At 37.9% G+C, this 17,253-nt stretch overlaps 1 protein-coding gene across 1 annotated transcript in view; it reads left to right on the forward strand.

Annotated features, from left to right (window-relative positions):
• Positions 1-17,253, forward strand: part of LOC140336978 (protein argonaute-3) — a 45,666-nt gene that overhangs the window by 4,358 nt on the left and 24,055 nt on the right. The window contains exons 2-5 of the mRNA XM_072420460.1: positions 9,477-9,648; positions 11,284-11,404; positions 13,662-13,870; positions 14,599-14,735. Coding sequence (XP_072276561.1) covers positions 9,477-9,648; positions 11,284-11,404; positions 13,662-13,870; positions 14,599-14,735 — 639 coding nt within the window. The remainder of the gene's footprint in view (positions 1-9,476; positions 9,649-11,283; positions 11,405-13,661; positions 13,871-14,598; positions 14,736-17,253) is intronic.

A 17,253-nucleotide genomic window follows, 5' to 3' on the forward strand; every position in this document is an offset into this window, starting at 1 on the left:
AAAAATAATAGCAAAAGGCACACTGAGCTGAGCATACATGCAACTATACCTCTGACATATACCACAGCACTGCACAAAGAGTGTTGCACTCACATGAGTCTCGGTCATATGTCTAGCAAGTTTGGTTGAAATGTCTCCATGCCTATTTGATTGATGCATACACCCACTTAAACTTTATTTCAAACTATAAACAAGATAACATAAATGTTCACGAAGTTCTTTTAGACTGCAAGAGCCCTGAGGTGCTGCAACTCTACCCCCCTTACAATGCTAGATACAGGGATGTCTATTCCCCAGTCACATGACCGTGTTCAGGCCTGTCACCTGTTAGATGTACACTTCCAATTTGCCCCTTGTTGGTGCTTTGTTCTCAGAACAAGCCATGCTCAGGTAAATAGACTGTGCCACATCTCAAGGCATTCTGAAAAGTCTTGAGGCAGTGCTCATTTATTATCCATTTAGAGCAGTGTTGATCAGGTTTGAAATAGGACTATGCACAGTAATGGCAGCTGATGATAGTGAATCGGCTGCCATTACTATAATAATGTACTACTGACTGGCAGGATCACTAGACCCTTCCATACCTTCTAGCTACTGTCCCATCTCCCTTCTCCCATTTGTCCAAACTTCTTGAGTGCCTTGTCTACAAAAGACTCCCACAGATTACCTGATTTTCCCTCCTTTTTCTCCTTGATCTTTCCTCTGCTTTTGACACTGTTGATCACCCCCTTCTAATACAAATCATGCCCTCTATTGGTATCAGTGACACTGCTCTCTCTTGCTTTACTTCTTATCCGACCGCTCCTTTCAAGTTTCTTTTAATGGTAGTTCCTTTTCTCCCACTCTCCCTGTTGGTGTTCCCCAAGGGTCAGTCCTTGGTCCGGTTCTCTTTTCCCTGTACACCTCCTCTCTCGGTAGTCTCATATCCTTCTTTGGTTTACAGTACTATCTTTATGCTGATGACACTCAAATCTATCTGTCCACCCCTGACCTGTCTCCCTCAGTCCTGGATAAGGTCTCATGCTGCCTGTCAGCCATCTCATCATGGATGTCTGACCCATTCCTGAAACTCAACCTGGATAAAACAACTCCAAATCTCCCCCTGACATATTCCTAACGGTTAAAAACACTGGTATTCACCCCTCCCCACAGGCACATTGTCTTGGCATTGCTTTGATTCTGCCCTCTCATATACCCCCCATATTTAGAACATTTCCAGGTCCTGTCACTTTCACCTACACAACATCTCCAAAATCCACCCCTACGTGTCCACAGAGACCACCAAACTCCTTGTACATGCTCTTATCATCTCTTGTCTGGACTACTGTAACATCCTCCTCTCTAGTATTCCACTAACAAGGATCTACAGAACAAAAAATCTATTATGAATGCTGCAGCCAGACTCAACCCAATTCACCCCAGACTCACTTCCCACTGCTCCTCTTCTGCTGCCTCTATTTGTGGTTTTCTTCCTTGGCTTCCATTTCACCTTATAATCACATTCAAGTTCCTGTGCTTTGCCTTCAAATCCCTCCACAGTTCTTATCCCACTTACATTTCTGACCTGATAAAAAAAATACACCCCTAGCCGCTCTCTTCACTCCTCAAAGTACCTACTACTGACTTCGTCACTCATAACCTCATTACATGCACGGCTCCAGAACTTTTCTAGAGCCACCCCCAACTCTCTGGAATGGTCTTTCTCGTCCTAATTGTCTTGCTCTTCTTTCTGTTCATTTAAAAAAATGTGTGTGTGTGTGTTTCATACTTTTCTGTTACTCTGCAAATGGCAGGTGGCTACAAGAAGGACATGCGGTGTAAAGTTTTCACTAATTCCTTGGAGGCTGCAAAATTAGGTCCTGCTGGTCGCCTTTTGAACAACACACTATGATGGTACTTCTGCTTCTCTAGCTGGTTTTCTTGATTCCTGCAGGCCATACCCATCCTGTCATTCTATTTAAGTTTTACACAAGAACTGCTTCCTTATACGATTTGGTGATTTCCACTAATTGCATGAGATTCCTGCAGCACATGACTAGTGGTTCTGGTCACTGAAGGCCTTAACACATATATGTGTAGCAGATGCCTTTGCTTATCTGCAGTTCAAACACAAACAGGTTGGCTGAGTTTAAAGTGACCTGGGCCTATTGTGATGGACAATAAAGCTCAGGGAATAATGCAGAAGTTGATGCAAGACATTTCTCCAGGCAGATATAAAAGGCACATGTCAATGTAGCTGTGTAAATATATTTTTAAATGTAGTTTTCAAACATAAGCAAGGCAGGTACCTGTATGTAATCTGGCATCAGCCATTTGCATTCCAGTTTTCTGGGCTATTTCAGAGGAAAAAGATAAGGAGCACTTTGGGGATGGTCCAGTGCTAGGAGTATGCTAAAGTGGATGGACTGATAAAGATGAGCTCATGGTCTGCTACTGCTTTCACTGTCCAGTCACAGGCAGGGGGTGAACAGGAGAAAAAGAACAAGTCTCCTGCCCTTCTACAGAGGAGCTTAGCTATGTATATGGAACTGCATTAGAGGGCCAGAAGGAAAGAAATACAAATCATTTGGCAGGAAAAGACACCTCTGTCCCGTTTGTCTGGAATTTAAATTTAGCTTTTATAAATGTCTTCATGTTTTCTAAACCTTTCTGAAATCTCTGTGAACTATTAGTAATTAGATGGAGGTTAGCTGGTAGCCCTTCCATTCAGGCTACCGGTCTATGCTAGCTGAATGATAAACATGGTAAACCTACATTCAAAACTGGCACCTCTTTGGATACAACTTCTAGTACTCCTTGTCTACAATTCTTCACCCTTTAATAAGCTTTCTGTATCTTCACTGCTCTCTCCATATGTTGAGATCAACAATTATTGTGATTCCCTGCCATTTAAAGTCTCTCATAAAGTCCCCTGAGCAAGCCTGTCGGCGAAACGCGTCACCTCCAGACAACGGTTTAATAGTTACTAACAAGATCACTTTAATTGTTTGTAAATTTCTTTAGCCATAGGCTGAAATTAAAATTATCAATACCTGTTTTTGATATGCATTATGTACCTTGTTTTTTTGGATGCTACATGGTTTAGGTAAAACCAATTCAAACTCAAGCCTAAAAAGCCCCACTTTGGATTCTTTCTCCGTACCCTCCATGTTAATATATGGGGTTGGCTATTAACACAAGAACAAGTTGAATTAGAAGAATGTAGTTCTCATCCTTCTCTCTTTTTCTTATTAGTAGTGAGAGTTGGTGGACCAAGGCTTTATAATCTAAACTAGTATTTCTGTGTGTGTTTATCCCTTGCAAGAATGGGTGATTGTGAGCAAAATAAAATGAGAATATGATTTGGTAATCCAGATACATATTTAGAAGTGTAAGATCTCTTTATTTGTGTTTTTTATTGTGGGTGCTTTTTGCTTTGTAATTTGGTGTGATGGCTTTCTTAGAGGTAAAACCAAATTGGTTTAATGGGGGGGGGGGGTATCTTTTTATTACGTTCCATTTGTTTTTTACTTAGTATACATTTTTATAGTATTATTGGTGAATTTAAGACATGACATGATTTAAGGGAAAACATGAACTCAAAAAACGAGCTATTTCTAAATGTGTGTATAGGGAAGTTTCTGGGTAAAAAAAAAGCTTTTGTTTGGATGTCCCTTACAAAGTGATTACAATGAGTCATTTTTATAAAAAAAAAAAATGATTCATCAATAAATGGCTAAAAATTAGTCATTTGCTTCATCACCCTTACTCATCAGCCTACCAGTTAGCGGTATTTGTTTTAACTATTTACAAACTAGTAAGATTATGGTTGTGTAAATGTATTTACTCTTTCATACCATAATCCACCTGTTTTAAATTGTCTTCATTTTATTTAGTTGCTCACAGGGATTAGAAGTTAGGAAAAGGTCACTTTTTATCACTAGAACAGGAATGGAGAGAAATTGTCCTAATAGGAATATTAGTATAAATTATACCAGTTTGTGGGAAAATAATTTAATTTTGGACGATTTTATTTAGTATATTGTATTTACAAGAAAGTAAGTAATGTAAAATCTCCCCCTTGTGGCAAAGATTGGGGGAGGAAAAAATCTTGGAGGGTTTAATCTGTTCTAAAGTCTAGATAGATAATCTAAAATAGATATACTTTATCGGAACGTTTAGTTTGTTCAATTTAATGAAAGCAACAGAAACACTTAAATAGCCATTACCCATCCATGCACATAATCTCCATTCTCCATCCCATTTAGTCTGGCAGCTCTGTTCAACACCCTGGTTTAAAGTGAAATATTAGTACCAGACTCCTAAGTCCCTCTGAAAGCTATAACCAGGGAGTAAAAAATACTTCTTCTCTTTGTTGGAATGGAATTTGAATGGATCAGGATAGAAGAAAGAATAATCAAATACAAGTAATGCACTGAGCTGCCATTTAAATAAACCTGTGGCTGCTAAATTCTGTGTTTGTGCGTAAACTAGACATTACAGTACGTGACAGTATTGATTAAAAGTTTAACAAATGTACACAAAAGTAATAAACACACAGCAAAAAAACGAAGCAAAGTGATCCATTAACCACCTGGGCGGTTAGCCCGAACCTGGTTCGGGGTAAGAAAACTTGCTACAATCATTAGCTGCATAATTTATTAAATTTTGGACTTATTTCGGTGAGTTATGCCTTGCTACAATCGGTAGCTAAAAATATAAACACGCGTTACAGTGCAATCCGATTGTCATACAACATTGTATGACAATCGGATTACAACTGAAAAAAAATACTTACCTTGTCCCCGCAGGTCCTCCGGAGACGTCTTCTCTCTTCAGTCTTCATCTGGCATGTGCAGGTCTGACGTCGCTGCGAGGGTCAGGGCGGGAAATTCAAATCACTTTGTATTGAACTCAATACAAAAAAAGCTGTATTGAGTCCAATACAAAGAAAAATTTATAAAATATATAATTAATTGTGTATGTGTGTGTGTGTGTATGTGTGTGTGTGTATATGTATATATATATATATATATATATATATATATATATATATATATAAAAGCTACTGTACAGTTACCGGTACATTACAGTATACACTATTTTTTTTTTTAAAGAATTTTTTTTTACAATGTTTTATAGCATATTAACTTGGTGTTCAACCCAGGCACCTGACTTCCCACCCAGAGCCAGGTGGGAAGAGATTGTAGGTGGGTGTCAGCCCCTGTATTGTGACCCAACGCTTCAGGAAAACTAAAAACAGCCGGGTGGTTATTGAAAAGTGCTATGTGGTGCTCCCAGCTAAAAGGACCCGGGGAGAACACTAACTGTATGTTAAAGGATGAAAGAAAACAATATTTACATGCAAATTTGTTTTCCCAAATATGTAACCGATTTCAGTAAAAAGTCCTAGGAAATTGACAAATGTAAAAAAATAACTTTTTTCTGCATAATTTTCTTTAGCCATACTGTGGTTTTCAACACACAGTTTTTGAGCACTTCCATTGTTCTGGTTTCTCATGTTCTGGGCTATTAAAAATGATATCTATAATGAGAACAGTTTGCTTATCTGTAGGTAGGAGTCTAAAAATATCTAGATGACAAAGATGGAAGACTTGACCCTAGACAATGATACAATCATTTCCTTGGTATTTTCACGTTTTTTAGTTTGTTTTGGCAATAAGTAATAAATGACACTCACAAAGCTGTACACAAAGATCTTGTTTTTCAGCCACATGACTGTAGTCAATAAATATTCCTGGACAAAGAAAAATAACTCACATTTTTTAAAGCAAAGCTGCCTGTGCCCATGTGCTGGCTTTGTGTATTGAGCTTTTTATGTGTTTTTTAAGTAAAAGTGACACTTAATATGTTGGGGACCTCTTGGCCACGGTCTTAAAGCAGTGTTGTTGAAAGCTCCGGCCTGCTTATGCAAGGCACTAGTTTTACAGTGCAAGTGGTTCATTCTAGTTCACTGACTCTCTCTGTACAGAAGCCATTTGAGGCCAGGATCAGGGAAAGTTCAGTGTGCTTATGAAAGGGATAGGGAAATGAACTGTGTGTGGTGTGGGAGGAGGGGAGGAAATGGAAGCCTTGCCATTACTCTGCTTGAGGCACTTGGGGAATCTCATGGCCTTGAATGGGTTATTTGCACAAAGTACCCAGCACTTAATAGAAGAAATAATTTATGTGTTTGGCATACACAAGTTTATTTACTCTAAGTAATGCTTGTAAAAGTAACCTTAGTGTTGCTGTAATATCTGCTATGTAGATGTAATAAGTGTCTGAACCTGATGGAAAGCATTAGTGAATTTAGTGTACTTTTTTTCCCCCCTGTCCTACCTTGGATTCTATCTCAAGTGAGTTGTATTATGTTTAAAGGGATCCTGTGTTTATAGACAGTGATGTAACTAGTGAGTGATGTCAGTCTGCTTGCTTTGTGCGCACAATAACCTTCCTCATGGAGTTGTACAACCCACAGGACAAGTTTTAGATTTACAGTTGCTGCACCTTCAATCCACGCCAGGTAACCATCCCGTTGGCAAGCCTCTATTACAGATTTGCCATTAAGCTGTTTTTGAATGCTTTTTTAAAAAAGTACCTGATTGGCATTCATGTGCTAGTAAGAAATATGTTTATAGGAGGAGAAAACAGAGATCTAAAGATGAGCCTCTACTATCATTGTCCGGTCACAGGCTGAGGCAATTCCAGGACAACCTGGTATTTTTGAAGGTGTTTATCTTTTACTGGGCTAATCATTTCAATCTTCAGGTTATAGCGGAGTACTACTATAAAAGAAAATTTTACTTTGCCTTCAAGGCATACCAACAAGTTTACAATCTATTGGGCAAAATATGGTTCCTGCTTATTTGCCTCTCTGTTTACCTACTGTGGGCCAATTTGGGAATGGGGAGAGAATTGTAGCACTAGGTAGGCTCTAACACCGAGCCAGCCTTAAATTTACATGGGCTTAAAGGAGAAAAAAAAACACGGGCAGGTAAGCGGGTCTGTTAGAAAAGCCTTCATAGTTTCTTCTGCAATGGAAAGTAAAGCCGTTTCAATGTTACCGAATAGGTTTGTATAAAAAAAAAAAAAAAAAAAAGTGGTCGCTCCATATTTTTCATGAGCTGCATTATTCTGTATCAACCATGACCACTTCCTCTAAGAAAATCTTAACTACATTTTACAGTCTTGCTAGCATTTTTTTTTATTCAAATTTGGGGGAAGTAGTACAACACATTCATGTAGTTTTTGTAAGAGTGTGGGTGTTTTCAGGCAGTAATTGAAAAAATCTGAAACATTCCTGCTGCTGGTCTTAATTCTAAGATGATTTTATGTTTTACTGTGCAGTCTAAAGTTCCTCAAAGATGTGGGTGGAAAAAGCCTTCTTGAATTGGTACTGTAGGTTGTAGGCTCAGGTCTATTCAGAGGAAATTCCAGTTTGCTTAAGTGCAACAAGACCCCCCTTCCTACATGAGATCATTTTTCAGTAATGTCTCTGTGTCCTTACTCAAGCTGAATCTTTTTAAATCTGTATGTGAAAATGTGGGGCCCCTCTTGAAAGTTTTTATTTTTCCTCCTGTGAAGGGACATTCCTGTGTATGAGTAAAAAAATGAGTCATTGTTTGTATCTATATATGTGTTCAAAATTTTATATACACTTTTTTTTTCTTTATTATGATTTTTTTCCCTTTCAGAAAATACCAATGCAGTGACATGGGTAACCTTTTAAATCTGAAAAAGAATTGGCCTTTGATAACAATATCTTGTTCTTTGTGATTATAACTTAGAAGAACCCCATCTGTGTCCCTCAAAAACCAGGCACTTTGTCACAAAGGACATCAATCATGTAAACGTTCTACTGCGTTCGTATGCGTTTTTATGCACTTTTATAAAACGTGGAAAACGATGGAAAACCTGGGTAAATGCTTCCATTGTTTTCAATAGGGCTTTTCCCAAGTTTATAAGCACTTTAAACATAAATACGGTGAAAACACAAAAAAAGTGGCAGACATTTTCCAACGTTTTAATTTTTAAAGATTGCAAGCAACAGCGTTCTAGATAACGCCTAAAAACGTGCCTCAAGGAAATGTCCTGATTAGCCCATTGGAATGCATGGGAATTTCACACATGGGCTTTTAAAGCCTCAGGTTAAACGCTGGGGAAAACGTCTAAGCCTTACATACACTTTTTTTAAATGCCTATGTTAGGTTATGGTGTTTTAACTTGCTGAATAAAGTGGGATGAGGTAAAGGAATCTAATAAACATAATTGCTGCACTGAAGTGGAACAGGCATTATTTAAGTCATTATTTCAGAAAGTGCCAAACTATGTCCATTCTGCAGTAATCCCTCGCACCTGCCTGATTGCTCCAGGAAATAGTCAAAAAAGCTGAACTTTAATTTGCACTTATATGGGAACCCTGGATTCTTTATTCCATGCCTACCTTGAATGTCTCTTTAGGTTGGGTCTACATGAACGGTTTTAAAAATCCATATAAACGTTCCTACCACCTTTATATGCACTTTTACAAGCGTTTTAAAGCTTAACTTTACATAAAACCCCTTACTCATTCCCTGAAAGGGTTAAAAGTAAAACTTTTCTAAAAAACCTGAAAGGGTTAAAAAAAAAAAAAATTGGAGGAGGCTTTAATGTTGAACTATTTTTTTTAAATGTATGTGTGTTTGTGTAACAAAACTTTTTTTTTTTTTTTACAGGTTATCCCAATAGCAGGATGATTTCCAGGGCTGCAATGAGCACAGCCCTGGGACTCCTCCTGACAGTGAGGGATCGCAGGGCACTAGGGGTTAAATGAGGACAAGCCTCTCCATTCGCCCCTAGTGCTCTGTGATTGGCTGAGGTTTTAAGTTTCTCAGCCATTCAGCACTGGACATGAATGGGGAGACTTGTGCCCATTCATCTCTAGTGCTCTGTGATTGGCTGAGAAATAGGAAACCCTGATGACAGCTCAAGCATCATCAGGATTTCCCTTTCCTCAGCCAATCAGGGAGCAGAGCAATTTTATTTTTTTTAATTTTTTCCAACTGTTGATGAATAACGTCTGAAAGTTTACTATTGCACTATGATATAATATGGTTTGATCTCTGTGTATTGTTGTAATTTTGTATTTTTTTGTTCTAATTATTAAAACCAAAAAAAGGCTGAGCTTTGCTTGCCAGGATACCTGGCAATAACCATTTGCCCTGTTTTTGCTGGGAATGAATGACCTCAGGGTTAAGTCATCCTGGTCTTGCCAAAGCAAGATGGCTGAAGATCATATCTAGAAAGGGAAGTAAGAAGATGGCGCTGTAACAGGGACAGGTGAGTATCGCTGGTTTCGTTTTTTGCCCAGAATTTGGTACCCGTTTTCAACCTTATTTAATGTGCACTTGGGTTTTCAGTCTTTAGGTAATACTTTGGAAAATCAGCTGATTTCTTGTTGGTATATTTAAACTATTGGGTAGTGGTTAACCCTATGCTTTTTTTTTTTCCCGAAGGACCCGTGGGGGCACAGCCCTTCTTTATGGTGCCCAGACGGCCTGGCTATGGCACCATGGGAAAGCCCATCAAGCTGTTGGCCAATTGCTTTCAAGTGGAAATCCCAAAGATTGACGTCTACCTCTATGAGGTGGACATTAAACCAGACAAATGTCCTCGCCGAGTTAACAGGTAAGACCTGACAGGTTCTCCTTAAGGGATTTTTGGTCTGATGTGTAACACCGGGACCTAGTAAAATAACGTTTTCTCATTTGACGCTCTGGCTACTGGGATTTTCACTTTGACCAATGTTTCATCGATCTTTACATACTTTACTTTTTAGGTAGATTTTTTTAGTTTTAACGTTCATTATTTTAATTTAATTTACTCCATCAATGTGCAATTCAGGTGTGAGTGGAGGACTTACCAGGTTATGAGACAGTTGGAACATCAACAACTGCAGATAGATTCATCAGCACCAAGTGGCATAATCATGTGATCTTTAAGGACAGCAAGAGTGAATCCTACAACACTGAAATTTTTTTTTTTGATATTTGTAATATCAAGGCAAATGCATAGTGTAAACTTGTTTAGGTTGCCTCATAAATTTATATAAGAGGGTAAATTTAAAGCGAAAGTAAACTAAAAAGAAAAAAAAACGCTCTTGTCATTACTTTTGCACTTCTGTCAATCCCTCCAGAGGTTGTTGTTCTGGAAACCACCTTCATCCTGGCCTGGAGTAAACGCTGGGTGTTGCCATCTTCTTTACCCTTCCTCCGCCTTCTGCCTAGGTCACCCAATCATGCATTGTGTAGGAACGAGATCAGGTGATAGAGCCTGCGGTAGTTGATGGGGGGGGGGTAAAGAGTGCCAATCTCACTGCGCATATGTGCGATGAGCATTTTCTTCCCCTAGTAAAGAAAGGGGTGTAAAGATTGGGCATTCGCAGTAGAAGCAGCCAGAAGCCTCCTGGGATGTGCAATATATGTACACCGGGAGGCTCTATGCTCCCATTCAGTCTTTTTCACAGGGGGGGCCTTACCTTTATTCTTTTTAACATGATCTGTTCTTGTATGTTTGGTACCTCCTATCTGTATTGTATTGCTGCATAAATATACAGTATTACTTGCTATGTCATTTTTGCTCCTACAGAGGGTTTTTTTTGTTTGTTTTTTTATGTTTAAGCAAATTGTCACATGATGTCAGTGACAACTTAGTTCTAACAATCCCCTTTTTTTGTAATGTAAGCCCTTAATATCCTGGGGAAGGTTTTTTTTTTTCCACATTTTTGATTATTTAACTTTGTTTAACTTATTTTTATAAAGAATGTTTCTATTAAAAAAAAACTGAGAGAAAACCACAGTGTAGGATGTGTTTGTATTAGGCAGTTTTCTAATCCATCTGTAATTAATATAAAAGTCTGTATTTTTTTGCCTTCTGACCATGATGCTAGTAGGGCCAGTGACGATGCAAAAATGTTTGCTTCATAACTGCTTCTCTCCACAATGAGACAGACATTCAAGGGAGCTGAATGAAAGCATGATTCCTTTACCTATCAAAGCCTGTCGAGTGATTTGTTTTATTTACACTCAATGAACGCTCACTTTGCCATGTGTGTTAGAGCCATAATATTAAATAGTGGATCATCTGAGGTTGCTATACTTTTGCTTTCAAACATAGTAACTTATTTCTTTTTTTATATATAAAAAAAGGATTGTTTGGAGAGGTTTATTTCAGACCTAAAACATTTTTGTTTTGCATTTTATATAACGCATTATATAACGCAAAAGTTGAATTTCTCTAACATGTTACATTTCATTTAACCAGGGAGGTTGTTGATTCGATGGTCCAGCATTTCAAAGTCACCATATTTGGTGACCGCCGACCAGTTTATGATGGTAAAAGAAGCTTGTATACTGCAAATCCACTGCCTGTAGCATCTACTGGGGTGAGTGCTTAAAATGTTAATTTTATGGGTCCCTAGTTTGTTCATCTGTAAATTTCTAGGTTGAGCTATGCATGTATGTTTAGTTTGGAAATCATTTTGGTCAGGAAGATATCTTCTAAACCTGCAATGTACATAATTTCTTGCCAGTGTTAAAGAAAGGCTGAGGATACAATATTAAGGTTTAGTATGGAGCTCTGGGCTTATTTGGTTATGCAGGCAGTAATGGGAAATTACTTCCTGTCGTCATAACGGGAATCATTCTGTGGCGTTACCTTGTTACACAGTACAGGCACTGCAAACAGCGTAACACATCTTCCTCGCCTTTTTAAACAAACCTTTTTTTTTTCTCCTGTTATTTTGCTTCATGAATCTAGTGACAGTGTTGTCCTACTACAGCATTCAAGTGCTATTGCACTACAGACTCTTGTTAGGCAACGAGGAACAGAGAGAGGCTGGCAAAAGCAGCCTGCATAGAACTGCAGTGGAGCGGTGAGTTGACTGGTCATCCAGTATATCGGTAACATGATTGGGCTGACCAGTCTCTATTGCAAGAAGTGACTGGTCACATTTGCTTACATGCAGATCTTTAAGAACCAGTTTGCACAGTCTTTAGTTGTTTTTGCTACTTATCTGCATTGAAAATTATGTGCCCACTGTTCAGTTTCCACAGAAAATATAAATTTTCATTAAACATTCCTTTGTATGACACAGAGTATTTGTATGACCTTGAAAATAAAGTTAAATTATTAAGGATAATCTTTCTAAACCTCCTTTCAAATTCATTAAGGTATTTCAGAACACAATACTTTACCAGAAATACCCAGTGAAACGTTTAGTCAATGGCCATTTTATCTTTGCCTGAGCTGTAAATGATTTGAGAGAGCTCAGAGAAGGATTTTTTATTTTCCTCCTGAAACGTGATAGTGGCTGATTACATGTACAATTACAAGTTGGATACCTATCAATAAAGTCTTTTTAAATTCGCATGTATTGGTATCCGATTTGTATAACTGTATAGTTCACCATTTAGACAAGGTTTGATTTACTTGTTTTTTATGTTTAATACTTTTGTTGGAGGATCTGGCAGTCATACACAATTATAATAAAAAGATACGATGGCAGTCTCAATGTTTTACATACAGTAATTGCACATAGGCAAGTTTATGGTGTGCACTTCTGGTAGTTAATAAACACGTGTTCTTGGTACGTGCATGCATATAGCTTGCGTTATTTACCTCTATGGAGATCATGTCAATGTACTGAATCCATAATCCAAGACAGTGCATGAGTGCTCATATTTTCCAGATGTAAGGTAGAAGCATACATTTGTCTGTAATTCTACTAGGGGAACTAAGAAAAAAAAAACAGATGGTCATTGGTTCTTGAAAGTCTGGACATCCTCATGTTTTCTTAAGTTAACAAATGTCTGCTGCAAGCATTTACTGTACTGAACACATTTTGTTGTATACATATGTGAGGGTATTCTTCATTAAATAAAAATGGGAATAGAATCTTGAACACTACTTTAGCAGAGTTTCTTCTTAAAAACCTGGTAAGCAAGTAAGTTGCAAGGGTTGTCTGATTTATTATTACCATGGAGTTTAGATGTGTTTCTGCAGCCTGCTAGCAATACTTCTTCATCATTCTGTTATTACAGCATCTGCATCCAGTCTCCATTAGAGGGAGTATGAGAAAGAAGAGAGGCCAGAATTTCAGGCTTTCTTCCCTTTAGGTCCCCCTGAGCAGCTACTGCAGAAAAAGAAAATATAAACATAGTGCTGCCAGGATAGAGGCCTCTGTCATTAATCCAGGGTTGCCATCAAAATATGTACCCCATTGATATTAACCAGTTTTGGAAGCAAGTAAAATAGGTCCTGAAAGTGAATGTATTTTAAAACCATTTTTCTACATCTGCTTGGCTTTCAAAGTTTTTTTTATTTATTTAATAATTTAAATATATTTTTTTTAACATTAGAACAATATATGTTTCCTTAATTTTTGTCATTCCATGCTATAGATGAAGGGTAATAAAAGGGTGAAAGTATATTTTTCTGTTAAGTGATAAGTGAATCATTCAACACTGTATGTGAACACAAGGATGCATTACTTAATATGTAGTTGTGCATTTTGCTAACTAAAGGTACATAATAAAAGCTTCCAACTTCACAGCTTCGGTGATGTATACTCCTTATAAGTTATGCTTATGTGTTTCCTATGCCATCTCCTCATACAGATATTGTAATTTTTGTTGTGTTAGGTGGATTTGGATGTAACATTACCAGGAGAAGGAGGGAAAGATCGTCCTTTTAAGGTCTCAATAAAATTTGTGTCTAGAATAAGCTGGCACCTGCTGCATGAAGTACTGACTGGACGGTCCCTCCCTGAGCCATTGGAACTGGACAAGCCAATAAGCACCAACCCTGTCCATGCAGTTGATGTAGTGTTACGCCATCTGCCATCTATGAAGTACGAATTGAGCTTTTAAAACAATCTGTGGAAATCCATTTCTTTCTTTACTTGAATAACTAAATTTTACCCTTGCATTTATGATGCCTATTGTAAATGCCCAATTGCACTACCACAAACTCCCCATTGTGCTAAAATGCTTGTTAACATATTGCAATGCTATGCTTTTTTCACCCTTCTCTAAACTTCAGTGTTGCAATTCAATGTGCAGAAATGAAAACAATGTCAATGTGTAGAAATGAAAACATTTTTTTGCGCGCACACAATGAACATAGATTCTTTTAAGATATGCTTGAAATATTTTGAATGAGATGCCATATGCGGTAAAAATATTGTATAAAAAAAACACAGTAGTTGAATTTACATGTGAAGGAGTTGGCTTAACAAATTGTATTTCTGTACACCTAGTTTTGTATTTCAAAAGCCATTCTATAGAGCCAAGGAGGTAGCGCCATTATTTTCTCTTCTAGATTTACTGCTTTTATTTAGTGTGATCACAGTACCTTGAAAATGACCAGAAATGACTGTCTTTTTCACACTTTATTGCTCTGCCTTGAAGGAGAACATTTTTGATTTAGGCTACCTATTGCATTTTTTTCCACTATCCTTTAGTAAAATGCAATGCCTCTGGGTAAACCGGCTGGTGTTGCTATTTGGGCTTACAGATAGGATTGTGAATTTTCTGTCTCCAGCATAATCATTTGATACAAATTTTACATCTTTCCCAGGTACACCCCTGTTGGGCGGTCATTCTTTTCTGCACCTGAAGGGTATGATCACCCCTTGGGAGGTGGAAGAGAAGTCTGGTTTGGATTTCATCAATCTGTTCGGCCTGCCATGTGGAAAATGATGCTTAATATAGATGGTAAGTAGATTGTGAATGATGTTATCTTTCTTTACACTGGTTAAACTTTTTTTTGAAATATACTTTTTTGCTTACAGATTTTTTTTTCTTTGTAGTTTTTTGCATCTGTAGGATGCAAGTCCTTTACTGTTAATGGCCTATATCCTTGTTTACAGCATATCGTTGGGAAAAGTACATTTTTTTGTTTTTTTTCTGAGTGGTGATTGATGTAATCAATGATAATATCTATTATTCATTCAAATTGGAATGTGAGGAGGCAAAATTGCCTTAATATTTTTTTCTATTTCCCTTTGTTTTAGTTTTGTCTTTTGCAAGGTAAAGAATTACTAGCTTTTCCTCTTTTAGTACCCTGCATCAAAATATTTTTTTTTCCTGCACTGTATTTTAGTACTAGTTTTATTTCTCAAACCCAGATTTGTACCAAAGGGCTTTTTGCCATATCTATAAATACACCAGATATAATTATATTACCATGGAATGCATTACTTATAACCCATTTTGCTCATAGATAATAGGCCTTCGTCATAGCCATCATCAAAGCTGGTGACCACCTTCAACCCTTCACAGTGTAGTTAGAAGATGATATTCTTCCTTTCTTTGGTTTCCGAGGAGACGGGAAGGCCCTTTTGCTGCAGATTGTGAGAGGTTAGCTGTGTTCATGTATTCGGTAATCAGCTTGTGTGGGTGTCTCTAATCTGGAGTTTGTTGTCTTGCAAACAACGGATGCCTGCGTCAAGGTGGAATTGTACAGTTGGGAAAATGAGTTGCTCCCCCAGTTAAAGGATAAATATGCTTTTTTTTGTTTTGTAAAAGAGAAACTGTATTTTTCTGTATTCGATACTAATGTCTCCATAGCAACAGTCACTAAGCTAATAGAAGGTAGAAAGAGGATATAGATACATAAATATATGGAGATATTTGGGCAAAAGCGTTTCTCATCAGGAACGAGAAAGGTTAGGTATATAAAAAAGTCATAAAGTGTATGCTGGGAAAAAATTGTGAACAGTATGTTCAAGAGAGGGTAGTATGTTCAGAAAAGGGGAGTAAGAGGGTATGACAGCAGGCGATGTGTTCAGGAAAGGGTTGTGGACGGTATGGAGGCAGGCGGTATGTTTAGGAAAGGGTAGTAAGAGGGTATACCAGCAGGCGGTATGTTCAGGAGAGGGTACGACAGCAGGTGGTGTGTTTAGGAGAGGATAGTAGAGGGTATGAAGGCAGGCGGTATGTTCAGGAAAGGGTGGTAAGAGGGTATAACCGCATGCGGTATGTTCAGGGGAGGGTAGTAAGAGGGTATGACGGCTGGCGGTATGTTCAGGAGAGGAGAGTAGAAGGTATGACAGCAGGCGATGTATTCAGGAAAGGGTAGTAGAGGGTATGACGGCAGGCGGTGTGTTCAGGAAAGGGTAGTAGAGGGTATGAAAGCAGGTGGTATGTTCAGGAAAGGATAGTAAGAGGGTATGACGGCAGACAGTGTGTTCAGGAGAAGATAAGGTACAGAGCCTAAATATAGCTGAGAGGAAAATCCACATACTGTACACATGGTACACTGCTAAGGAATTCATGCACAAAAGTAGAACAGGTGCTGAAGGATTATTACACAAATTTTAAGATAACACACATGGACTTAGGAATGGACATTTAGGGGTTTTTGCATTTCCTGAGAAAGGTTAATTTACATAAACCGTGCCTTCAGCATGAAGTGGTTAATGCTTGTATGCTGGGGAGAGGGTACTGAAAGGGGTTTTTATTGTATTTAAGCTAGTTGTAAGTGATGCAAACAATCTTTCTGTGTGGCTGACCACTGGAAGTATCCACTTCAAACTAGTGTCAGACAGGTATTAATGCACATACTCTGCTAGTGTGGTATTGGAGAGGCATCTTACAGCTGGTATGTATACTAGGGAGTGAGAGAGATTGGTTGTCAGTAGAAAGAATGCCCCAGCACAGTGACTTTGATTAAAAAAAAAAAAAAAAAAAAGTTTTTTAAAAGGTTCCCTGAGACCTAGCAAAATATTTTAGTGGTTAGCAGGTTTAAATCTTTACTTTTGTGTTTAATTTAATACCCTTACTTTCAGTCCTTGGATGACTATCCAAGAAATAAAGTTGTGATTACTGGGATATGAAGGCCCAGACTAATGTTTTTTTTCCTAAACTGCTTTCTCCAGCAACTGATCAGCTACCATCGCCATGTGCATTCAAAACAAATACGAATTTGGAGGTGGTTCTAAAAAATGGCTGGAAGACATTTGTCAACCCACCACCCCAATGGATGCTACATATGTCAGAAGTTGTCTTTCAGTATCTAATAGGCAGCTGCATTTACATATGGTTGTGAAGTACTTCTTTTTCCTCTTCACAAAAAGCAGTAAGGCTACTAGGATTGACATGAAGGTGTTCATGGATATTTTTTGTAATATATTTCATTAAAAAAACAAACAAAACCGTAACTGAAAAATTACTGCATTTTTGTATTTGGTATATTGCTGATTTATTGTTGTTATACAGAGGTGCCAAAATA

Source organism: Pyxicephalus adspersus, chromosome 1 (genome assembly GCF_032062135.1).
Source record: "Pyxicephalus adspersus chromosome 1, UCB_Pads_2.0, whole genome shotgun sequence".
NCBI classification, from domain to species: domain Eukaryota; kingdom Metazoa; phylum Chordata; class Amphibia; order Anura; family Pyxicephalidae; genus Pyxicephalus; species Pyxicephalus adspersus.